This window comes from Bubalus kerabau, chromosome 3, assembly GCF_029407905.1.
Source record: "Bubalus kerabau isolate K-KA32 ecotype Philippines breed swamp buffalo chromosome 3, PCC_UOA_SB_1v2, whole genome shotgun sequence".
Lineage (NCBI taxonomy): Eukaryota > Metazoa > Chordata > Mammalia > Artiodactyla > Bovidae > Bubalus > Bubalus kerabau.
In genome coordinates this window covers 169,157,400-169,179,430 of record NC_073626.1, presented here as the reverse complement: position 1 = coordinate 169,179,430, position 22,031 = coordinate 169,157,400, and the positions used below count along the sequence as shown (strand labels likewise).

At 40.3% G+C, this 22,031-nt stretch overlaps 1 protein-coding gene and 1 long non-coding RNA gene across 21 annotated transcripts in view; both read right to left on the bottom strand.

Annotated features, from left to right (window-relative positions):
• Positions 1-22,031, bottom strand: part of RHBDD1 (rhomboid domain containing 1) — a 208,775-nt gene that overhangs the window by 157,067 nt on the left and 29,677 nt on the right. For all 20 annotated transcript variants that reach the window (XM_055573614.1, XM_055573634.1, XM_055573618.1 and 17 more), the window contains one exon: positions 20,236-20,368. In XM_055573614.1, the coding sequence (XP_055429589.1) occupies positions 20,236-20,368 (133 nt within the window). The remainder of the gene's footprint in view (positions 1-20,235; positions 20,369-22,031) is intronic.
• Positions 1,122-19,503, bottom strand: LOC129646836 (uncharacterized). Its single transcript, XR_008712193.1, has 2 exons — positions 18,807-19,503; positions 1,122-1,328 (listed from the first exon to the last, which is right to left on the bottom strand). It is a non-coding gene; the product is annotated as an uncharacterized LOC129646836 (long non-coding RNA).

The following is a 22,031-nucleotide window of genomic DNA, read 5'->3' as shown; positions in this document are numbered from 1 at the left end:
AATTAGGATGTATAATCTTCAGTGAGGAACATGAGGATAAGAGGCCACATGTGTGACCAGAAACCATATAACTGTTCATGTAACACAAGTCTAACAATATACTGGATCATGTTTTACCCATAAAACATTTCCCCAAAATGAACTAATGTACTGATTTCTAATTTGTACCCCTCAACAAACTTTCAAAACAGCTATGTGTGCCTCCTTCAAATCTACTAAAAGACTTGTTTCACCAGGTGGTTTTAATTTTCTTTACTGTTTTCTAAGATCTTTTGATGCCCGTTCCCCATCCAATCTTTTTTCTTTTTAAAGCACTGATTCTGAGTTGAACCTTATGAAAACTCAACTGAAACCAGCATGCAAAATTCTATAGAATGTAGATCAAAAGACGTCAAAGTCATCATTAAAAATGAAGACTTCGGAAGAGGATCTTAGAACAACATGAGGCATAGGAAAAACACCCATCTCATTAGCTGGGCAGTCCACCTCTATGTGGACAGGAAACAACAGCTCTCGTGAGTCATTTCAGGCTAAATATAACAGTGTCCCCTTATCCATGATTATGCATTCTGAGGTTTCAGCAACCCAAGGTCAACCATGGTCCAAAAATATTATATGGAAAATTCTAGAAATAAAAAATTCATAAATTTTAAATTGTGTGCTGCTCTGAGTAGCCTGATGAAATCTGTCACTGTCTCAGTCTGTCAGCTATCCTTTTGTCCAGCATATATGTCTGGAGATATTGAGTAGCATCTGGGTTATCAGATCAACTGCCATGGTATCCAAGGATTTGTGTTCAAGTCACTCTTATTTTACTTAATCATAGCCCCAAAGTACAAGGGCAATTCAGATCTGCCAAAGATAAGCCTTAAAGTGTTTCCTTTAAGTGAAAAGGTAGAAGTTTTCAACTTAATAAAGAGGAAAAACCGTACGCTGAGGTTGCTAAAATCTGCAATAAGAATGAATCTTCTATCAATGAAATTGAGAAGAAGGGAAAAAGATTTGTGCTAGCTTTGCTGGCACATCTCAAACTGCAAAAGTTTGGCTATCATGGTGTGTGATAAGCATTTAATTAAGATGGAAAAAATATTAAATTTGTACAATAAGGTATTCTGAGAGACCACATTCACATAACTTTTATTGCAGGATATTGTTGTGATTGTTCTATTTTATTATTGTTACTGTTACTCTTTCCAGTAGTTATGTATGGATATGAGCGTCGGACCATACAGAAGGCTGAGCACAGAAGAATGGATGCTTTTGAACTGTGGTGTTGGAGAAGACTCTGGAGACTCCACTGGACAGTGAGGAGATCAAACCAGTCAATCCTAAAAAAAAAAAATCAACCCTGAATACTCATTGGAAGGACTGATGCTGAAGCTGAAGCTCCAATACTTTGGCCACCCGATGTGAACAGCTAACTTATTGGAAAGACCCTGATGCTGGGAAAGACTGAAAGCAGGAGGATGTGGGTGACAGAGGATGAGACAGTTGGATGGCATCACCGATTCAATGGATGTGAACTTGGGCAAACTCCAGGGGATGGTGAGGGACAGGGAAGCTTGGCATGCTGCCGTCCACGGAGTTGCAAAGAGCTGGACATGACTTGGCAACTGAACAACAGCAACAACAACCACTATTAATCTCTGTGTCTAATTTATAAGTTGAGCTTTATCCTCGGTATGTATGTAGAGGAAGAACATTCATACAGGGTACAGCATGATCCCTGATTTCAGGCATCCACTGTGGGTCTCGGAACATATTCGATCAGAAGAAGGGGGTCCCTACTGTACTCAGAACGAGTCAGTCTTGTATCATCTGAAACACCATTACAAAGGTTGTGTGTTAAACAGTATATAATCAGTCTGCTCAGGACATTTGATAGCAATCATATGTGGTGCACTGAGAGAGACACTGGAGTGCAGTTTATGAATTTTAAATGAACTTTTACCATTTCTTAGGGCAAATCTTTAAAATTTGCCCTAAAACTGCTACAATGCAAAAGAGCTTAAAGATAGGTGTTTTCAACCACTGTGACTTTATGGTCATTTTTCCATCCTGGCAAATACACCTTAAATCTTTTGCCATGAAAGCCATTTAATGCCTAACTCTGAGGTTCTCAGGTTAGAGATCTGACAACACCAGAACATGACTCAGTTCAGTTCAGTTGCTTAGTCATGTCAGACTCTTTGCGATTCCATGGACTGCAGCACGCCAGGCCTCCCTGTCCATCACCAACTCCAGGAGTTTACTCAAACTCATGCCCATTGAGTTGGTAATACCATCCAACCATCTCATCCTCTGTCATCCTCTTTTCCTCGCACCACCAATCTTTCCCAGCATCAGGGTCTTTTCCAGTGAGTCAGCTCTTCGCATCAGGGGCCAAAGTATTGGAGTTTCAGCTTCAGGATCAGTCCTTCCAATGAATATTCAGGACTGATTTCCTTTAGGATGGGCTGGTTGGATCTCCTTGCAGTCCAAGGGACTCTCAAGAGTATTCTCCAAACCACAGTTCAAAAGCATCAATTTTTCGGTGCTCAGCTTTCTTTATAGTCCAACTCTCACATCCATACCCATATATGACTACTGGAAAAACCATAGCCTTGACTAGATGGACCTTTGTTGGCAAAGTAACATCTCTGCTTTTTAATATGCTGTCAAGGTTGATTATAGCTTTTCTTCCAAGGAGTAAGCATCTTTTTAGAACATGACTAATACCACTATTATTAGTGCCAAACACCTGAGGGAAACAAAATCAAATATGAGCCGTAGTAATGACCATGATGAAGAAGAAAATTCTTATGCCTTCAGAAAACCTATAATTCTTTATGGGCAGGAAGAAGAACTGTACATAGGATGATGCATGCCACTTAGCTTTATCCAGGGATGAGCTTTCCTGGATGAGATCAGGAGAAATATGAGAGGAGTGATGAATCAATGAGAAATGTGGTGAAGACTCATAACAATCCATGACCCTTACTTTTTTACTCCCAATTAGACTCTCGAATCAAGGAGAGGACTTTTAATCTTCCACAAGGTTACTCAGACACCAACTGTCTGGATGGGCATGCTCTGAGGATTCTGACACTTACTCAAAGTGAACTACCTTCCACATGGACTCTTTGCTCATCCCTCAGTCAGCAGCACACAAGAGGGAAGAAAAGGGAAGGAGGCTGCCAGGAGTCAGCCATCAGGACAGACAAACCAGACATCGCTCCTGCTGGAAACCTATTTCACCATAAGTACACACGATGGCTTCCCAGGTGACAAGTGGCAGAGAACCTGCCTGCCAGTGCAGGAGACGCAAGAGACACAGGTGCGATCCCCGGGTGGAGAAGAGCACCTGGAGGAGGAAATGGCAACGCACTCCAGTACTCTTGTCTGGAGAATCCCACGGACAGAGGAGCCTGGAGGGCTACAGCCATGGGGTCGCAAAAGAGTCAGACACTACAGAACATGCATGCACACACACACACACACACACACACACAAGATACCTATGCTTAAATAACTTCAAGGCAATTTTCTAATGGGAAAATGTAAAAAAACAAAGAAAAAACAGTAACAGTGAATTTCCATCAACACTACACTGGTTATTGGTAAAAAGATGGATTGGATAGTGTTCATTTTTAATTCATAGACTCTACTTGTATATTCAGTACAAAAGAGCACTGCAAGTTTATAAAGCCGTTTTTCTACCGCCTGCATAGTACTGAATTATTTAAAACTCATTTGAAAAACACACACACCTGACAGTTTTTAAAATACCATTTGACAACAACGTTTTCAACATCTATAAAAATATGTGCTAGAGAAGCAGACTCTGTATAAGGTCTTTCATTATCAAGTCCTTAAGTATTTTTACCCGCTGGAGCAGCACACTTCACAAAATCACTGGAGAGGAATAGGAAGCAAGGCGAGCCTTTGTTCAGAGTTCAAGTTACTTGGTTTCTATCATTCGATGAATGCATGCCACCCTCCAAGTAAAATCAGCTGGTTCATCAAAATTTGCACAATGTCAGGACTTCCCTGGTGGTCCAGCAGTTAAGACTCTGTGCCTCCACAGCAGTGGGAATGGGTTCTATCCTTGGTTGGGGAGCTAAAGTCCCACATGGCCACTAAAACAAGAAGTTCTAAATAAGAAAAAAAAAAAAAAATCTGTGCAATGTCAGCTACAGTGGGACATCTTCCCTCCAAAGTTACAGGATTTAAGTCCTCACAAACTGACACTTGGTAAGATCTCATCAAATAAATTCTACAAGTGTGTATGCAATACCGATGTTGGAATACCTCTTGGAAACTCAGAGACTTGTAAAAAATTACATACCCATATTATTTGTTCCATAATGTTTTCTTTTATAAAGAAATTTGGGGTTTAATGAGTCCAAAATTTTAATAATCAAAAAAGCTATCTCTTAATACAGGGAAAAAAAGTTTATGAAAACATACATCCATTTGAAAGTTGATCCAGCTTCCTCCATATCTATGCTTACATCTTTTTCATATTTATGTTTCAAATTTTCCTTCTAAGTTTCTTAATTAAGCTTGCCACAGGTTTGCCCATTTGATTCATCTTTTCAAAGATATGGCCTTCCAGTTATCTATTTTTTCTTTAAAAAAGTTTTACTTTTACCAATTCCATCTTTCCTTAATCTTATATTGATTCCTTTTTTAGTTTAAGATGAGGACTTCACTTATTTACCTTTTAAAGCTTTTTAAAAAACTTTCTTACTATATTATAAAAAGAACTTAAGGGTTTGATATGGAGTGCTCCAGCTATTCATTTCTAAAGTTTTTTTTTTTAATTATCATTTCCTCTTCATCAGGGAGTTATTTAAATTTCCAAGTGATTATGAATAATTATTGGGATTTTTTTTTTCCTTTTACTCAAATTCAGTCTTTTTTCCCCCTAAGTATTTGTGTATTTAGCTGCACCAGGTCTTAGTCGGAGAAGGCAATGGCACCCCACTCCAGTACTCTTGCCTAGATAATCCCATGGACGGAGGAGCCTGGTGGGCTGCAGTCCATGGGGTCACTAAGAGTCAGACACGACTGAGCAACTTCACTTTCACTTTTCACTTTCATGCATTGGAGAGGGAAATGGCAACCCACTCCAGTGTTCTTGCCTGGAGAATCCCAGGGACGAGAAGCCTGGTGGGCTGCTGTCTATGGGGTTGCACAGAGTCGGACACGACTGAAGCGACGTAGCAGCAGCAGCAGGGCTTAGTGGCAGCACGTGGGATCTAGTTTCCCAACCAGGTATTGAACCCAGGCCGCCTGCATTGGGAGCTCAGAGTCGTAGCCACCGGACCACCAGGGATGCCCCTCATATTTACTTTTTTAAGTCCTTATCATTACTTTGTGATCAGATAATATAGCCTATAAAATCTCTGCAGTTTTAGAGGTGATTCAAGCTGCCTTTGTAGCTGGTGCACAGTCCCTGTTTATCTCATTATCTGATGTAGGAACATGTGGTCTCTCAGGAGGATGAGATGAGCCCAGGGGCACTTCCACCATCCTAGCCCCATTGCTGAGCTGCCTCTCAGCCTCCTGAATGTCATTTTCTCTTTGCCCATTTGAATGGACGCTGCCTTCTAACTAGGCACTCAGGTTTTACATCTGACTTCTTTCCATGCTAGACTTCTGAACAAGGTCAGTAACTCAACTTACACTTTGCCTATTATCTTTAATTGGGCTAGTCACCTCAAAGTGTCTTTATTCAACAAACATACATTTTACTGACTATGATGTACCAAGCACTATTGTAGACACTGAGGATACGCAGAGAACAGGATAGATGATAGCTCTGCCCTCCTGAACTTGGGAGGGACAAGAAAGTTAAGGATCATGCAAATACGGTGTTTATATTTTAATAACTCAAGTCTTTCCATGTAAACAATGCATGCTCACTATAGAGAATCTGACCAAAAACAGTTAAAGAAAAATGATAAAATTCCACAACATTAACACTAATAATATTGTTATTTGTTTTTCCTTAGCCCTTTTTGTGACTATTCTTAGTTTGGAAAAAAAATTGAAACCACACCACATGTAATACTTTGTATTCTACTTTCTACTCAACTTGAGGATCTTCCAATTCATTAAGATAATCTCTGAAAATAGCATTTTAATGGCTATATAATATTCTACTACATTATCATTTAACCATTTACCTGTTATTGGATTGTTAAGTGGTTTCCAATTTTCCAACACTTTATGACAATAAATATGCTTACATCTATCATTTTTTGTATTTACTGTTATTTCTAATTTGGACAATTTCCTAGAAAAGTAATTACCAAATTAAAGGGTATAAACTTTTTGCAGCTTTCGATACATATCACCAAATGACTTTTCAGAAAGTTTATACCAAGATACAGCACCAACAGAAGTTTATGTAAACTCTCATTTCACCAAACTCTTAACAACTGTGATAATCTTTAAGTCTTATTGGTTTAATAAGTAAAATAGCCCATTATTTTAATACTCATTATTTGGTCAATAATGAATTTTTGTCATACATTTATTAGGTCACGCATTCATTTTTTTTTCTGTTAACAGCCTATTGATGGACTTTTTCTTGCAATTAGTACCATTCACCACCAAAAATATGATCTTCTTTTTCCAAATATATTTCTAATATATTTTTGGTCTTTTAACTAATAGTATATTTGGACCTAGAGAAAATTGCTTTTACCTACATTTGAGATTGTGTTATTGTTTTATGTTTGGAAGTTTCCTCTCAACTCAAGACCTGAAAAATTTACCTCACTGAAATTTCTTAGACATTTTTTAGATGCTATTTTTTAAATCTTCTAAACATAATCTATATGAAAGTTGTTTTAGGGTATACTGAATTAAAACTATAAGTTGAACAACAACAGTTTCTTCCAAATGGTTCAACTCTTCTTCAAGAACCATTTGCTAAATAACCCTTATTATCCCCACAGATTTATGATGTTATCTTTATTATGTTCATGGCTTATTTTGCCCTAAAAAGATGCAGGGGGAGAAAGTATGTCTTAGAATCAAGAAACTACAGTAATATAAATCATAAAGGAGATATATATTGCTGGAAATAAAATTTGTTATTTATTTGACCTGTGTGTTATAAACAACTGCAAAATTAAAATGCTCTCCTCTTGAATTCAGAGGGGAACAATGTCCATTTAAAGAGAGATAAATTAGAATCAAATTATTTTATCTCTCATATAAGCTAATGAGAAGCCAAGTTGAAATGGAAGGAACATTCATGTAGTCTGCAGCCTGCTCTCAGCTGGTTATCATGGAATAATTGATGCACTAATGATTTCAATTCATAGCACCGACTGTCTTCATTTTGCATAATTTAAACCAAACCTGAATGTAAATGGAAAACAGTCCTCTTGACTATTTAACTCCCAAGACTTTTAACTAAAAATCACTTAATCCTGCAGAAGAGGAGGGGAAAATTAGCAAATATAAAGAGCTTTCTATTTAAAAACATTCCTTCTTATACTGAAATGGGAAGAATTAAGTAAATATACCACAAAATCTACAGAGATGTGATTTATCATCTTACTAGTTGAGAGTGAACTCTGTGTAACATTTATCTCCAATAACTGTCTCCTGAAAAAAAGATCCAAGTAGACCAAAGTGCACATTCTAAACACTGATACTCCCAAGGGAAATAAATGTACTATACTTCACAGGGCTCATTTTTTTAATGAAAAAACTATTAGTAAGAAGACAATCAACTCAAAATAATTGCTGCAATTGGTAATTAACTTTTCAGATCAAAAAACGTATTTTCCTGTAAAACACATATTACACAGGGCTCTTTAATTTAATAAGATGCAGCTATTAACTTATGGCATATCACTTTAATTTATAAAAAATTTCATCTTTTAAAACTAACTTGTAGTCATCATTACCTGAGACAGTCAGTATAGTAAACCCAAGCCTTGCACCTGTCACCAAGTCACCAGAATTGATCATTAACAAGCCTAGTTAGTTAAGTACAGATTAGGTAGGTATTATCATCCACAAACCCACAATTACATCACAGCATGATGGCCAATTAGTTTCAACCTGCGCAGTGAACCTTATTCCAGACAACTCTTCGCTCAACTGGAAAAACAGCTGCTTCCTCATTTCTGCCTACTGTTCTTCTCTGTTATTCTGAGCCAACTGATTGGGTGAAGCAGGTCTGAAACAAGGTCTGAGTAATTTACCGACAGCAGGAGTCCTCCACGCTAGTGTGCTCTAGTTGGGATGGAAATTTCTCATATCTACCTCTGTGTATGACGTGCACATCTTACAATGGAACCACAGCAGTGCCATTTAAGAAAAGACAATATATGTTCATATACCTAAATTAAAACTTGCTTAGAGGAATGGGGGTTCAGGATGGGGGACACATGTACACCCGTGGCTCATTCAAGTCAATGTATGACAAAAACACCAAAATATTGTAAAGCAATCAGCCTCCAATTTAAATAAATTAATTTAAAGAAAACAAAAAACTTGCTTAGAAATCCTGCCAATGGTTAACTGAACACTGCTTCTGAATCACAAGAGGGCAAATCAAAGAAGTTAATGCTTATACACATGGACATTTAGGAAAAACAGCATCTAACTATGACCAACCTAGACAGCATATTAAAAAGCAGAGACATCCAGATAGGCGACACCGAAATCAGACTGATTATATTCTTTGCAGCCAAAGATGGAGAAGCTCTATACAGTCAGCAAAAACAAGACCGGGAGCTGACTGTGGCTCAGATCATGAGCTCCTTATTGCCAAATTCAGACTTAAATTGAAGAAAGTAGGGAAAACCACTAGACCATTCAGGTATGACCTAAATCAAATCTCTTATGATTATACAGTGGAAGTGAGAAATAGATTTAAGGGACTAGATCTGATAGATAGAGTGCCTGATGAACTATGGATGGAGGTTCATGACATGGTACAGGAGACAGGGATCAAGACCATCCCCATGGAAAAGAAATGCAAAAAAGCAAAATGGCTGTCTGGGGAGGCCTTACAAATAGATGTGAAAAGAAGAGAAGTGAAAAGCAAAGGAGAAAAGGAAAGATACAAGCATCTGAATGCAGAGTTCCAAAGAATAGCAAGAAGAGATAAGAAAGCTTTCCTCAGCAATCAATGCAAAGAAATAGAGGAAAACAACAGAATGGGAAAGACTAGAGATCTCTTCAAGAAAATTAGAGATACCAAGGGAACATTTCATGCAAAGATGGGCTCGATAAAGGACAGAAATGGTATGGACCTAACAGAAGCAGAAGATATTAAGAAGAGGTGGCAGGAATACACAGAACTGTACAAAAAAGATCTTCATGACCAAGATAATCATGATGGTGTGATCACTCACCTAGAGCCAGACATCCTGGAATGTGAAGTCAAGTGGGCCTTAGAAAGCATCACTACAAACAAAGCTACTGGAGGTGATGGAATTCCAGTGGAGCTATTTCAAATCCTGAAAGATGATGCTGTGAAAGTGCTGCACTCAATATGTCAGCAAATTTGGGAAACTCAGCAGTGGCCACAGGACTGGAAAAGGTCAGTTTTCATTCCAATCCCTAAGAAAGGCAATGCCAAAGAATGCTCAGACTACCACACAATTGCATTCATCTCACATACTAGTAAAGTAATGCTCAAAATTCTCCAAGCCAGGCTTCAGCAATATGTGAACTGTGAACTTTCAGATGTTCAAGCTGGTTTTAGAAAAGGCAGAGGAATCAGAGATCAAATTGCCAACATCCTCTGGATCATTAAAAAAGCAAGAGAGTTCCAGAAAAATATCTATTTCTGCTTTATGGATTATGCCAAAGCCTTTGACTGTGTGGATCACAATAAACTGTGGAAAATTCTGAAAGAGATGGGAATACCAGACCACCTGACCTGCTTCTTGAGAAACCTATATGCAGGTCAGGAAGCAACAGTTAGAACTGGACATGGAACAACAGACTGGTTCCAAATAGGAAAAGGAGTATGTCAAGGCTGTATATTGTCACCCTGCTTATTTAACTTATATGCAGAGTACATCATGAGAAACGCTGGGCTGGAAGAAGCACAAGCTGGAATCAAGATTACTGGGAGAAATATCAATAACCTCAGATATGCAGATGACACCACCCATAGGGCAGAAAGTGAAGAGGCACTAAAAAGCCTCTTGATGAAAGTGAAAGTGGAGAGTGAAAAAGTTGGCTTAAAGCTCAACATTCAGAAAACGAAGATCATGGCATCCGGTCCCACCACTTCATGGGAAATAGATGGGGAAACAGTGGAAACAGTGTCAGACTTTATTTTTTTGGGCTCCAAAATCACTGCAGATGGTGACCGCAGCCATGAAATTAAAAGACGCTTACTCCTTGGAAGGAAAGTTATGACCAACCTAAACAGCATATTGAAAAGCAGAGACATTACTTTGCCAACAAAGGTCCGGCTAGTCAAGGTTATGGTTTTACCAGTGGTCATGTATGGATGTGAGAGTTGGACTGTGAAGAAGGCTGAGCGCCGAAGAATTGATGCTTTTGAACTGTGGTATTGGAGAAGACTCCTGAGAGTCCCTTGGACTGCAAGGAGATCCAACCAGTCTATCCTAAAGGAGATCAGTCCTGGGCGTTCTTTGGAAGGAATGATGCTAAAGCTGAAACTCCTGTACTTTGGCCACCTCATGCAAAGAGTTGACTTATTGGAAAAGACTCTGATGCTGGGAGGGATTGGGGGCAGGAGGAGAAGGGGACAACAGAGGATGAGATGGCTGGATGGCATCATCGACTCAATGGACGTGAGTTTGAGTGAACTCCGGGAGTTGGTGATGGACAGGGAGGCCTGGCGTGCTGCAATTCATGGGTGGCAAAGAGTCAGACACGACTGAGCGACTGAACTGTCATGATTGTTGCATGCTCTCTCTTTCGGTCTCTCTGTTATGTGAAGACACAGTAAGAAGATAGCCATGATAAGCTAGGAAGAGACTCCTCGCTAGACATCAACCATGCTGGCACCTTAATCTTGAACTTCTAGCCTCTAGAACTGTGTGAAAATTAAATTCTGTTATTCAAGCCATCCAATCTATAGTATTTTGTTATTACTGCCCAAGCTGATTAACAAAGGAGCCTAAGGAGACATGAAATGTCACACAGAAGTCCAGTTAAGAACCTAGAACAGAAAAAGGACATCAGGTAAAAACTAGGGAAATCTGTATAAAGGAGTTTAGTTAATAATTATGCATCATATTGGATCATCAACTGTAACAAATATACCATACTAACGTTCAGTTCAGTCCAGTCACTCAGTCATATCCTACTCTTCGTGACCCCATGGACCGTGGTACACCAGGCCTCCCTGTCTATCACCAACTCCCGGAGTTTACTCACACTCATGCCCATTGAGTCAGTAATGCCATCCAACCATCTCATCCTCTGTCCTCCCCTTCTCCTCCTGCCCTCAATCTTTCCCAGCATCAAGGTCTTTTCAAATGAGTTAGCTCTTTGCATCAGGTGGCCAAAGTATTGGAGTTTCAGCTTCAACATCAGTCCTTCCAATGAATATTCAGGACTGATTTTCTTTAGGGTGGACTGGCTGGATCTCCTTGCAGTCCAAGGGACTCTCAAGAGTATTCTCCAACACCACAGTTCAAAAGCATCAATTCTTTGGTGCTCAGCCTTATTTTTTTTTTATTTTTTTTTTTTTAATTTTATTTTATTTTTAAACTTTACATAACTGTATTAGTTTTGCCAAATATCAAAATGAATCCGCCACAGGTATAGTCCAATTCTCATATCCATACATGACATTAAGATGTCAAAATTAGGTGAAACTGGGTGCAGGTTATGGGGGAACTTTCTGTATCTCTTTACAATTTTTCTGTAAATCTAAGGCTATTCTAAAAAGTAAAATTTATTTATTTGAAACATACAAATAGGTAAAACCTGTCTTCAGTCTACTCCTAAAGCAACCTATCAGATTTCTTATTTTCAGTGTAAAAGGCTTTCTGTCCTTAGCTATAATTAAGTCTTTATCGATTAATATCAGACAAAAAAAATCCCCATAAACACTAAGTTATTATTTGTGTGTGCCTGCTCAGTCACAACCAACTCTTTGTGACCCCATGGACTGTAGCCCACCAGGCTCCTCTGTCTGTGGGATTCTCCAGGCAAGAATACTGGAGTGAGTTGCCATTTCCTTCTCCAGGGGATCCTCCTGACCCAGGGATCAGTCAAGTCTCCTCTGTTACAAGTTAATTTTTTACCACTGAGCCATCAGGGAAGCCCCAAGTTATTATTTATATAACTTAAAACTGTACTGTGTACTTAAGGTCCCTTAGTATATGTAATCTAATAAGAACCCCTTGAAATTCAGTATCACCACTCATCAACAATAAACAATTAATTTATTCATATTGTTCAGTCACTAAGTTTTGCAGCATCTTGAAAGTATGTTGGGGACACAAAGATAAGTCATGGACAAGGAAATAAAATTTATTAGAAAGGAATAAAAAGTTGTCCAATTTCACTAACAAAAGATTATAAACAACAGTAAGGAAACAATTTTTGTTATGTATCAAATTAAAAAAAAATATTATAGCAAATATTCAGTCTGGTCAAGAAGTGGGGAAGTAGGCACTCCCATATGCTGTTGGTGGGCTGTAAATGAGAACCAACTTAGAGAAAACAAGTTAGTAAAATGAATAAAAGAGCCATGAAAAATAGTTCAAACCCATGAACTGATTCTGGAAATCTACTCCAAGGACATATTCAGATCTGGGAGCCAAGACTAGCAAATAATGCTTTAATAAACATTCTCACTTCTAATTTGGATGATTAGGTAATAAAATTAGCATGTAAAATTAGTGAATGAGAAAATAAGGAAACTACAACACGAATCATTATACTGCCATTAAAGCTGAGGCTTTTGAAGAGCTGTACTTGTAACAAGTTAAACAAGAAAAGTAGGAAACAGAATTGAGTTTGAGGGGAGGGGTGTGCAATGGCAGAATGCTGAAAGTAGTTTTCTCTGGATAGGAGATTATGGACAATTTGTGTTCTTTATCTGTATATATTTTGAACTTTCCTACAGTGAATACCCCTTCGTGGATCACAGCCTTATCAAGGCAAAGGGGCTTGAGTAACTCAATGAAGCTATGAGCCATGCCATGCAGGCATGAATATACTGGTTTTCAATTAGGAGTGGAGAAATTAGGTTACACTCTCATTTGGCTACTGTTTTCTTTTCAGTTTAATTCTTTAGGTAATATAACCAGATTTTAAAAGAAACTGTTACACTAAATCTCTCAGAAAAAAAAAAAAGAAGAAAACACAGTAATCAGATAAAATTATTTTCTGCTCTTGATGCACTTCCTATTCAACTTGAGGCTCTTCGTTAAGTGGTCAGGGATGGATGGCTCAGCTGTTCAGGACAAGGACAGGCCTTCTCTCTTGCCACAAGCTTGGACTCCAGAGCTAGGGAAATGATTTATACACTCCTTTGTCCCTCAAAAAGTTCCAGGCCTAATGGGAGGGAAAGTCTCTGCCTCCAAAGTTCTCATTCTCATCTCATAAAACCTAACCCAAGGGAATGATTGCTTTCGTTAAGTACTGCTCTCACCTTGAGTTCTGTTCAACTGTAAGCCCTCCTGGGAGACAAACAAACTCACTCACTCTTTTCTATAACTCATATTACTTTCCTTTAGGGGAGCCTGTAAAGAGAGAAGGAAGGAAATGTATAAATGGACACCCAAGGAATGCAGAAGAAGAATCTCCTCAGGAGAGTCCTGGAATGTTGACCCAAGCTGAACTGCTTAACAGGCTGTGAAAACATGCTTCCATGAAATAAAACAGAGGGTGAGTATCAATTCTATATACATGTGTCATCCAACTTTAGTAGAAAAATGCAACCATGCCAGTAGGTACAAAATAAAATATGTCATTGTATAATATAAACAGAAAAACAATGCTTCAGAAAACGCTCACCCTGGCCAATAAATACATTTGTATATACACACATACACAAGCACACCAAACACCCTGACAACAATACATTATACCTACTAAAAAAGTGGGTTTAAAAAAAAATTATGGCCCCTCCAATACAGGTCAATTTGCATTAAAACTGACAAAAATGACATAATGAATTGGTATAACTTCTTGAAAAAAAAGCTTAATCCACACTTGAAAAACAGGAATCTCTTAGGGCAGCCGTCTCTCCTCTGAGTGAGCTGCCACTACCCTCCCTGGCCCTGAGAAGACCACGGTTCCTCCTTAGCTCTTATCCCTCAGGCCATCTTTTAAAACTTTTTACTTTGTACTGGAGTATAGCCAATTAACAATGTTGTGACAGTTTCAGGTGAACAGTGAAGGGAGTAGGCCATATATACATGTATCCACTCTCCCCTAAACTCCCTTCCCATCCAGGCTGCCACATAACATTGAGCAGAGTTCCCTGTGCTATACAGCAGGTCCTTGTTGGTAATTGGTTTTAAATATAGCAGTGTGTACGTGTCCATCTTGTTAAAGGAGCTTTCTCTCCAAAGCACAATTAACTTGGGTATCATTGGATCTACCCATTTGTCCTTTGCTTATTTACACAAACTCCCAAGGTATTTTATCCCTATATTCATTTGGGTTTTATTTTCTACTAAGCTATTGGAAATGAATCTATCAATACATTAAAAAGCTTGGAAAGGAATGTTGCACTTTTGGGGAAAATGTGTCAACTTTTATATTTCATTGTCTCCTTTGTTCTAGATTAACCCTTTCTCTTGAATTCCAAAGGATTTTTAAGAATAATGTTTATAACTGAGCAATCGTTACTAGCAATTCTGATTTAGGTAGGTGAAGTCTAAATCTGTTTGCACACATATCCATATAGACAGCTATCTGGAAAGCTGGCATGATTATTAATTAATAAGCCTTGTGAATTAATACTTATTCTAATGAAAAATAATAAATTGGCAGAAATCTGTCATCACAGCGTATTCTCATTGCCTCTCAAGACCTGGCAATCTAATGCTCTTCCACTGAAGACAATAAATATCCCGGACCTTAGAATAAACGCATTTAACTCTAGTTTAAGCAACTAATAGCTGCTTTAAAGCAGCACCTCCCCAAATTTTTGTACTGTGTCCCACACTAAAAACACACTTTAGAAATGCAGCACACATACACCTAAAACAAAAGTGCCTGGAAATAACACCCTTATCACATTCAACACTGGTCTGTCTGTCTCTTTTCTTTCCCCTCTCCCTTCCTTCCTTCCTCTCTCTTTCAAACGCTGCTTGGGTCTCACTACACTGATTTCAGAACCCTTTAAAGGATTAGAACCCCCAAGTGCCAACCGCTGCTTTAAAGCCCTGTTACCTGATGGGTGATGCTGTTGTGACCCATGGTACCACAGCATCCCAGCATGCATTCCTCCCCAAGCCGCCCTCCTTGGCTCTCTTCCACCTTCACTCCAGACTCTCTCCCACATTGTCCTTTGTACTCCTCTGCTTTTCATTCTACTTTCCCCACTTCTTTTTCATTCACCTGTCTGGCATTACACAAGACAAATCTCCCACATGCAGAGGCATAAAATAACACTTGCTTTCTTCCACTTGCAGATTCTGTGGGTCAGGAATTCAGGAAGCACACGGGGTGGCCGGTCTCACCCCCACCATGTTGAGGCTGGGCTGACACACGGCTATATCTAACAGGCTTTCACTCGCGTGTTGTGCTGCTTCCTCACAGCATGGGGGAACCAGGGAATGTGGGCTCTATGGGCCAGTGTTGCCACTCATAAGGCAAAGGACTTCTTGCTTCGGAAGTAACATGGCATTTCTGCTGCCATCTATTGATTGCAATGAGCCACAAACCCACTCAATTCAGGGGGAGGAGCCCCAGACCCCATCTCTAAGTGAAGTTCTAGAAGAACACATGGGACAGGAGATGATGTAACCATCATCGTCCAAATTGTTATTCCTCAACCTCATTCCTAATTCCCAAGGCAAAAGTCCAAAAGACTGCTACAAAGCTAACTCCACAGAGGTGTCAACTGGCACTCAAACACAAGGTATGCCTTTTATGTTCCCTATCTCAGCACTACTGGGGAAGAAAGAACATGCGTGTTGCATTTTAGATGAATATGCCAGAAGCACCTTATCACAAAATGTAAGCAAGGAGAGAACTCAAAGCAGGACGGGAGTTCCCTGCATCTAAGTCCATGTGGAACAAAACTTATAATCAGTCCCTGTAATGACAGAGACAAGTGGCCACTCTCCTTTGGACAAAGCCTTAACAGTTCAGCTAATCGGGAATTGTTAACTAGCGATTTCAGTGGTTACATGTGTTCTTGCATACTTCACTGCTTCCCTTTCTCTCCCAGCCCTGGCTGCATGAAGCAACCATCTTTCCTTTCATACAAGTTAAGACACAGCCAGGTGCGGTGCCAGAGAGGCAGCCCGAGAGCTGGGAGCAGTGATGCTCAAAGTGGGCTCCACGGACCACAGGAGGCCCCAGAGACCCTTCCGGTGGTTCATGAAGTCCAAACTATTTTCATAAGAATACTGAGGCATTATTTGCCCTTTCCCATGTCCTGGCATTTTCATTAATGATATAAGAGCAACGGGGGCTTTCCTGGTGCCTCAAAGGTAAAGAACCCACCTGCCGATGCAGGAGACAGGGGTCCAACCCCTGGGTGGGGAAGATCCCCCGGAGAAGGGAACGGCAACCCACTCCAGTATTCATGCCTGGGAAATGCCATGGACAGAGGAGGCTGGTAGGCTACAGTCCAGGGGGTTGCAAACAGTCGGACAAGACTTAGCAACTAAACAACAACAACATAAAAGCAATGGGGGATACAACTGCTTGTGGCTTGGCTGTTTGAATCAAGTGAACCAAGGCAATGACTCCAAAAAAATATCAAGAGTTGCTGTGTGTCTCACAGCCACAGATTCACACTCAAAGAGAAAAATGGAAGCTCTGCTTAAGAATATCCTTGATAAATAGTAAAATTTTAATTTCTTAAAAAGCATACATCTTTTTCATATGCTATATGACAAAATGGGAAATAGGCAAAAAGCACTTCAACTCTATATCCAACTAAGGAGCTTATCTCTCAGTAAAGCACCAGTGTGGTTGGTTGAGCTATGAGATGAACTGGCCACTGTTTTTATGAGCTCTCCCTCATCACACTTACTCGAAAGAAAAACTGACTGCCCATGGTTAAATAAATGGAAAATGGCACACATTTTCTTAAAAATAAACAATGTGAGCCTTCAAAAAAACCCCATAAAAACCCAGTGGTATCTATTGTCAATAAAATTTGAGCTTTAAGGTGAAAATTAGAATTTTGGAATCTCCTCCCTCCTGTGCCACCTTAGGAGCAGGGTCACTTCTTCAGACACAACCACCGAGCGGGGTCCCAGGACACACAGGGAAAGGAAACGACCAAGTGAGGTGCAGCGGTCACTGACACAAGCCACACATGGGAACCGTGACAGGGACACCGTGCAGGGCCCTGCGGGGCTCCTGGGCACAAGGCCTCTGTGTCCCCCATTTCTGTGACTATAGCAAACAGCCTTCATTCAGCCTCCAGGACCTTCCCTGAGTTCCAGTGGGCAGATTCAAGCAGTTGTTAACCAGGGAAGGGAGAGGATGCAAAGCCAGGGAGAAACAGTCAAAAGAGCAGCCTTGAGGCAAGGTCCTGTCTCTCCATCAATGGACACACACAATCTCTGAGCTGCTCTGTAGATACCGACCCCTGCTCAAAGCGGGAGAGGTTAATGATTAAGGATAGTATGCTGCCCACAAGCCTGTAGACCCCAGACTAGTTGGAACTGAAAGCTGATGATGTTGACTCTTACTTACCTCACCACCAGTTCATCAGAAGAAATGGCCATGGACTGATCATTCCCTCTTCGAACAATTACTATAAAACTTCTACCTTCCCCAAGTGAGGACACAAGGTTTTGAGGGCATTGAACCTGCTGTGTGTCACCCTTTGACTGCAAAGCAGCAAAACTATCCTTTTCTACTTCACCCAAAACTGTCTCTGAAATTTGATTCAGCATTGGTGTACAGAGAAGCTGAGCTTTCGGTATCAAGAGCAAAAGGTCCAGCAAAGAAGAGTGGTTACTTCACCCTGCTGTGCAGGTCCATACCCCTCACAGGGCTGACTGTTTGGAGTGGCTTCCCTCCATAAAACTCCCTAACTGGGGGAAATTACTAATTCTGTGGATTTCATAAAACACAGAGGGCCACTAATGTTTGCTTGGCAGATTTTTTTTTTCCCCTCCCAAAGGGCAGCTCATTAAGTCCATCAATAAAGCAGGCTTTGTTCTAAAGATTTACAATGTTTTCCCAATGAAAATTCTAATTGACAACCACCAGGAGAATAATAATGCGGAACAGCAGAGCTCTGGTTTCTCCCATTCTTCCAAGATCCATCTCAAAGAAGCCCTCCCTTCTTAGGTTTGCTGGACCAGTGCTCAACTCTGTCTCTACTGGACACACACATAAGGAGATGCCTGGATATCATCAGTTTATCATTCAAAGTAGTCAAATCTTCAAAAACCAAAAGATTTAGTCTTTCAGACTTCAAAGGAAATTCCACTTAATTCCCAGGCTCAGAATTTCAGGTCTCTCCATGCAGAATAAGCATATTACATAAAAATGCAACCATGTCTTTTCTATGTAAAAGGAATGGAGGCGGGGGTGGTATTGCTAAAAAATAAAAATGCATGATGAGAGTCTTAAGCAATAGTTGCATGAGAATATTAAAGGCACAGCTATTCAATGGATTCATTATAGAATAAAAGTTCAAGTACCAGAGGGAGTGATTTTCATATGAATGTTGGGTGCTGCCCTCACACACAAGAGTCTCTGGTCTACACAGAGAACCGAGTCACATCGAGCAAGTCAGGGAGCTGTGAGTGACAAGGTATAGAGAGGGCTGTTCAGATATGGGACACACATTACTGGATCCTTTTTCAAAGAAAACTTTGAAGATTTTGTTAGGCTTTCTTGGTGGAACTGTCACAAGATAACAATATAGTTGCAAATGAGTGGAGTTCAGCGGCTACACCACTGCCTTTTACAGACCAGCTGGCGAAGGCTGCCCTGATGGGAGGGGAAATTAGCATTAAAGAAGGACTCAAGGTTACTGGCCTGACACGCACGCAGCCCAAGGAGAACACTCTCAAATAAAGTACGACACCCAACATAGTCACACAAACCAAAAGCAAAACAAAAGAGCTCCTTACTGAAAAGAAAAGCAGCCAAAAAATATCCATACTTCTTTCTGAACCTTCCTGAATCTCTCTGTTCTCCAAACAGCTTCCAGGCCCCCAGAGTTTAAAAATAAATGTGCAAACCATGGGCTTCCAGTTGCATTACACAGATTAAGAGAAGTGCAGCTGGTGGAAGAGGTAGGGAAATAAAAAACAATTCATTCCTTTTTCTGAAGAGAAAGTAGAAAAAAGAATCAAAGTGGAAAAGCAACCCCCAACTCCATCCCCACTCCCCTGGGAACATTCAGACCAGGAATCAGAAGGCTGGAATCCTAACTAGCCTGGTATCTACCACCAGCTGTTCAATGAGTCTCCAAGCCTTCTGAATTTCCTTGTCCTGATCTGTAGAGGAAAAGTTACAGATGTCAGGGATTCCCAAACTGTGTTCCCTGGAGCTCCAGGGTTCCAGAGGTACTTCTGACACAGCCACAGTGACATTGAGGTGAATCAAAGGGAATGGGGTCCTGTGCTTCAGTCCACCCAAAACAGTTCAGAGTTGATCCAATTCATATGTCAAGACTGTGGGTAAAATCTTCTGCTTATTATCAAATCACCAAGACAATTCACAACTAAAGTGGCTTAAAAGCATTAGTCCTCTAAAATATCTTTTGATATTTTATCTTTAAAATTATATGGTTTCTAGCTGCCTCTCTGAATTATCATTATTAGAATTAACTAATTGACAGGCTGGTTAATATTAACCCCCTAAGTTGTGTGCCAGGTTCTACTTAAAAGGTGAGAAAATGGAAACTCACATAAGACAAGTACATCAAAATCACACAGCTCAGTAGCTGATGGGATTCAAACACAGGAATATCTGATATTAAAACCATTAACTGTATTCTGTCCTTAGAGATAAAGAACAAACTTCACTGTAAAAGAGAACCAGTTACCTCGTTATTACTACAATTCTTTCTCCACGGAATATCAGGTCCTTCATTTGCATTCTCTAAGAGTAAACACTCACCCTGGCGAGATGAAATGAATAGCCAAGAGTTCCACCCAACAAGCAAATCTGTTGGATACAGGAAAGCCCAAAACGTTGACAAAGCCTCCAGGGCAACAATGGTTGTTCAGAACTTTCAAAGCAAACAATACTCCTAAAAGAGAATAAAGAGCAAACAAATATCAGCAATCCAAAGGCAGAGATGATCAACACTGGAAAAAAAAAAACTAACTGAAGTAAAAATGATTATCTGACTACATCCAACCCTTGACTTTGAAACATACTCTATTCCTTACAACAAGTCAACCCAACATTTGGCAGAAAGACAATCCTCAAGGTAACCATTCCTTCAATGTCTCTTTTTTTTTTCCTTTGATCTTTTGGCTGCACCAAAAAGCATGTAGGACTTTAGTAATCCAACCAGGGATCACACCCTCAACCCCTACAATGGCATCCCGGAGCCTTAAGCACTGGACCACCAGGGAAATCTCTTTCAATGTTTCTTAACAGAAGTTCATACTGACTTTGAGTATGCTACTAAATATATAACACATAAAATGGGAATAACACACTAGTAATGGTACTAAATGCGGAGAAGGCAATGGCACTCCACTCCAGTACTCTTGCCTGGAAAATCCCATGGATGGAGGAGCCTGGTAGGCTGCAGTCCATGGGGTCGCTAGAAGTTGGACACGACTGAGCAACATCACTTTCACTTTTCACTTTCATGCATCGGAGAAGGAAATGGCAACCCACTCCAGTGTTCTTGCCTGGAGAATCCCAGGGACGGGGGAGCCTGGTGGGCTGCTGTCTGTGGAGTCGCACAGGGTCGGACACGACTGAAGCGACTTAGCCGCAGCAGGAGCAATGGTACTAAATGCGACTGAATTTAAACTTCAAAATCCCATTCTGAAGGAGATCAGCCCTGGGATTTCTTTGGAAGGAATGATGCTAAAGCTGAAACTCCAGTACTTTGGCCACCTCATGTGAAGAGTTGACTCATTGGAAAAGACTCTGATGCTGGGAGGGACTGGGGGCAGGAGGAGAAGGGGACGACAGAGGATGAGATGGCTGGATGGCATCACTGACTCGATGGACGTGAGTCTCAGTGAACTCCGGGAGTTGGTGATGGACAGGGAGGCCTGGTGTGCTGCGATTCATGGGGTCGCAAAGAGTCGGACACGACTGAGTGACTGATCTGATCTGATCTGATGTGATTTTTAACTCAATTTGAAAAAACACCATTAATGTGTTTTTTCCTAACTCCTATGGAAAGACATATTGAAGGCAGGGCATATTTCCTTTCTTCTCACACAGATGCATGAAGATGAGGAAAGGGGAAAGGACAGCAGGGAAAGGAGAGGGAAGGGTTTGTTTTCCTTCTGTTTCAGGACAATTTCCCTTCTACCCTTCACATTATAATTTTTAAAGAAGACCTATTTTAAGTCTGATGGCAATTCAGCCCTACAAGAAAAATTTAAGAAAAGAACTAGTGAGGGGCAACAGTGAGAGGCAACGTAACATGTGGTTTATGTCATGTAGACTAGTTTCAGATCCCAGCTCCATCACTTACGAGGTGTATAACCATGACTGATTTCTCTGTGCCTTAGCTTCCTAACTTAGAAAATCAACACAAGGCCACCTCCCTATGGACCTGTTACTAATTAAATAGCATAAATTGTGCATAGAGACTGGGCTCCCCAAGAGGCACAGTGGTAAAGGATCCAGCTACCAAAGCAGGAGATGCAAGAGACTCAGGTTCAATCCCTGGGTCAGAAAGATCCCTTGGAGATAGAAATGGCAACCTGCTCCAGTAT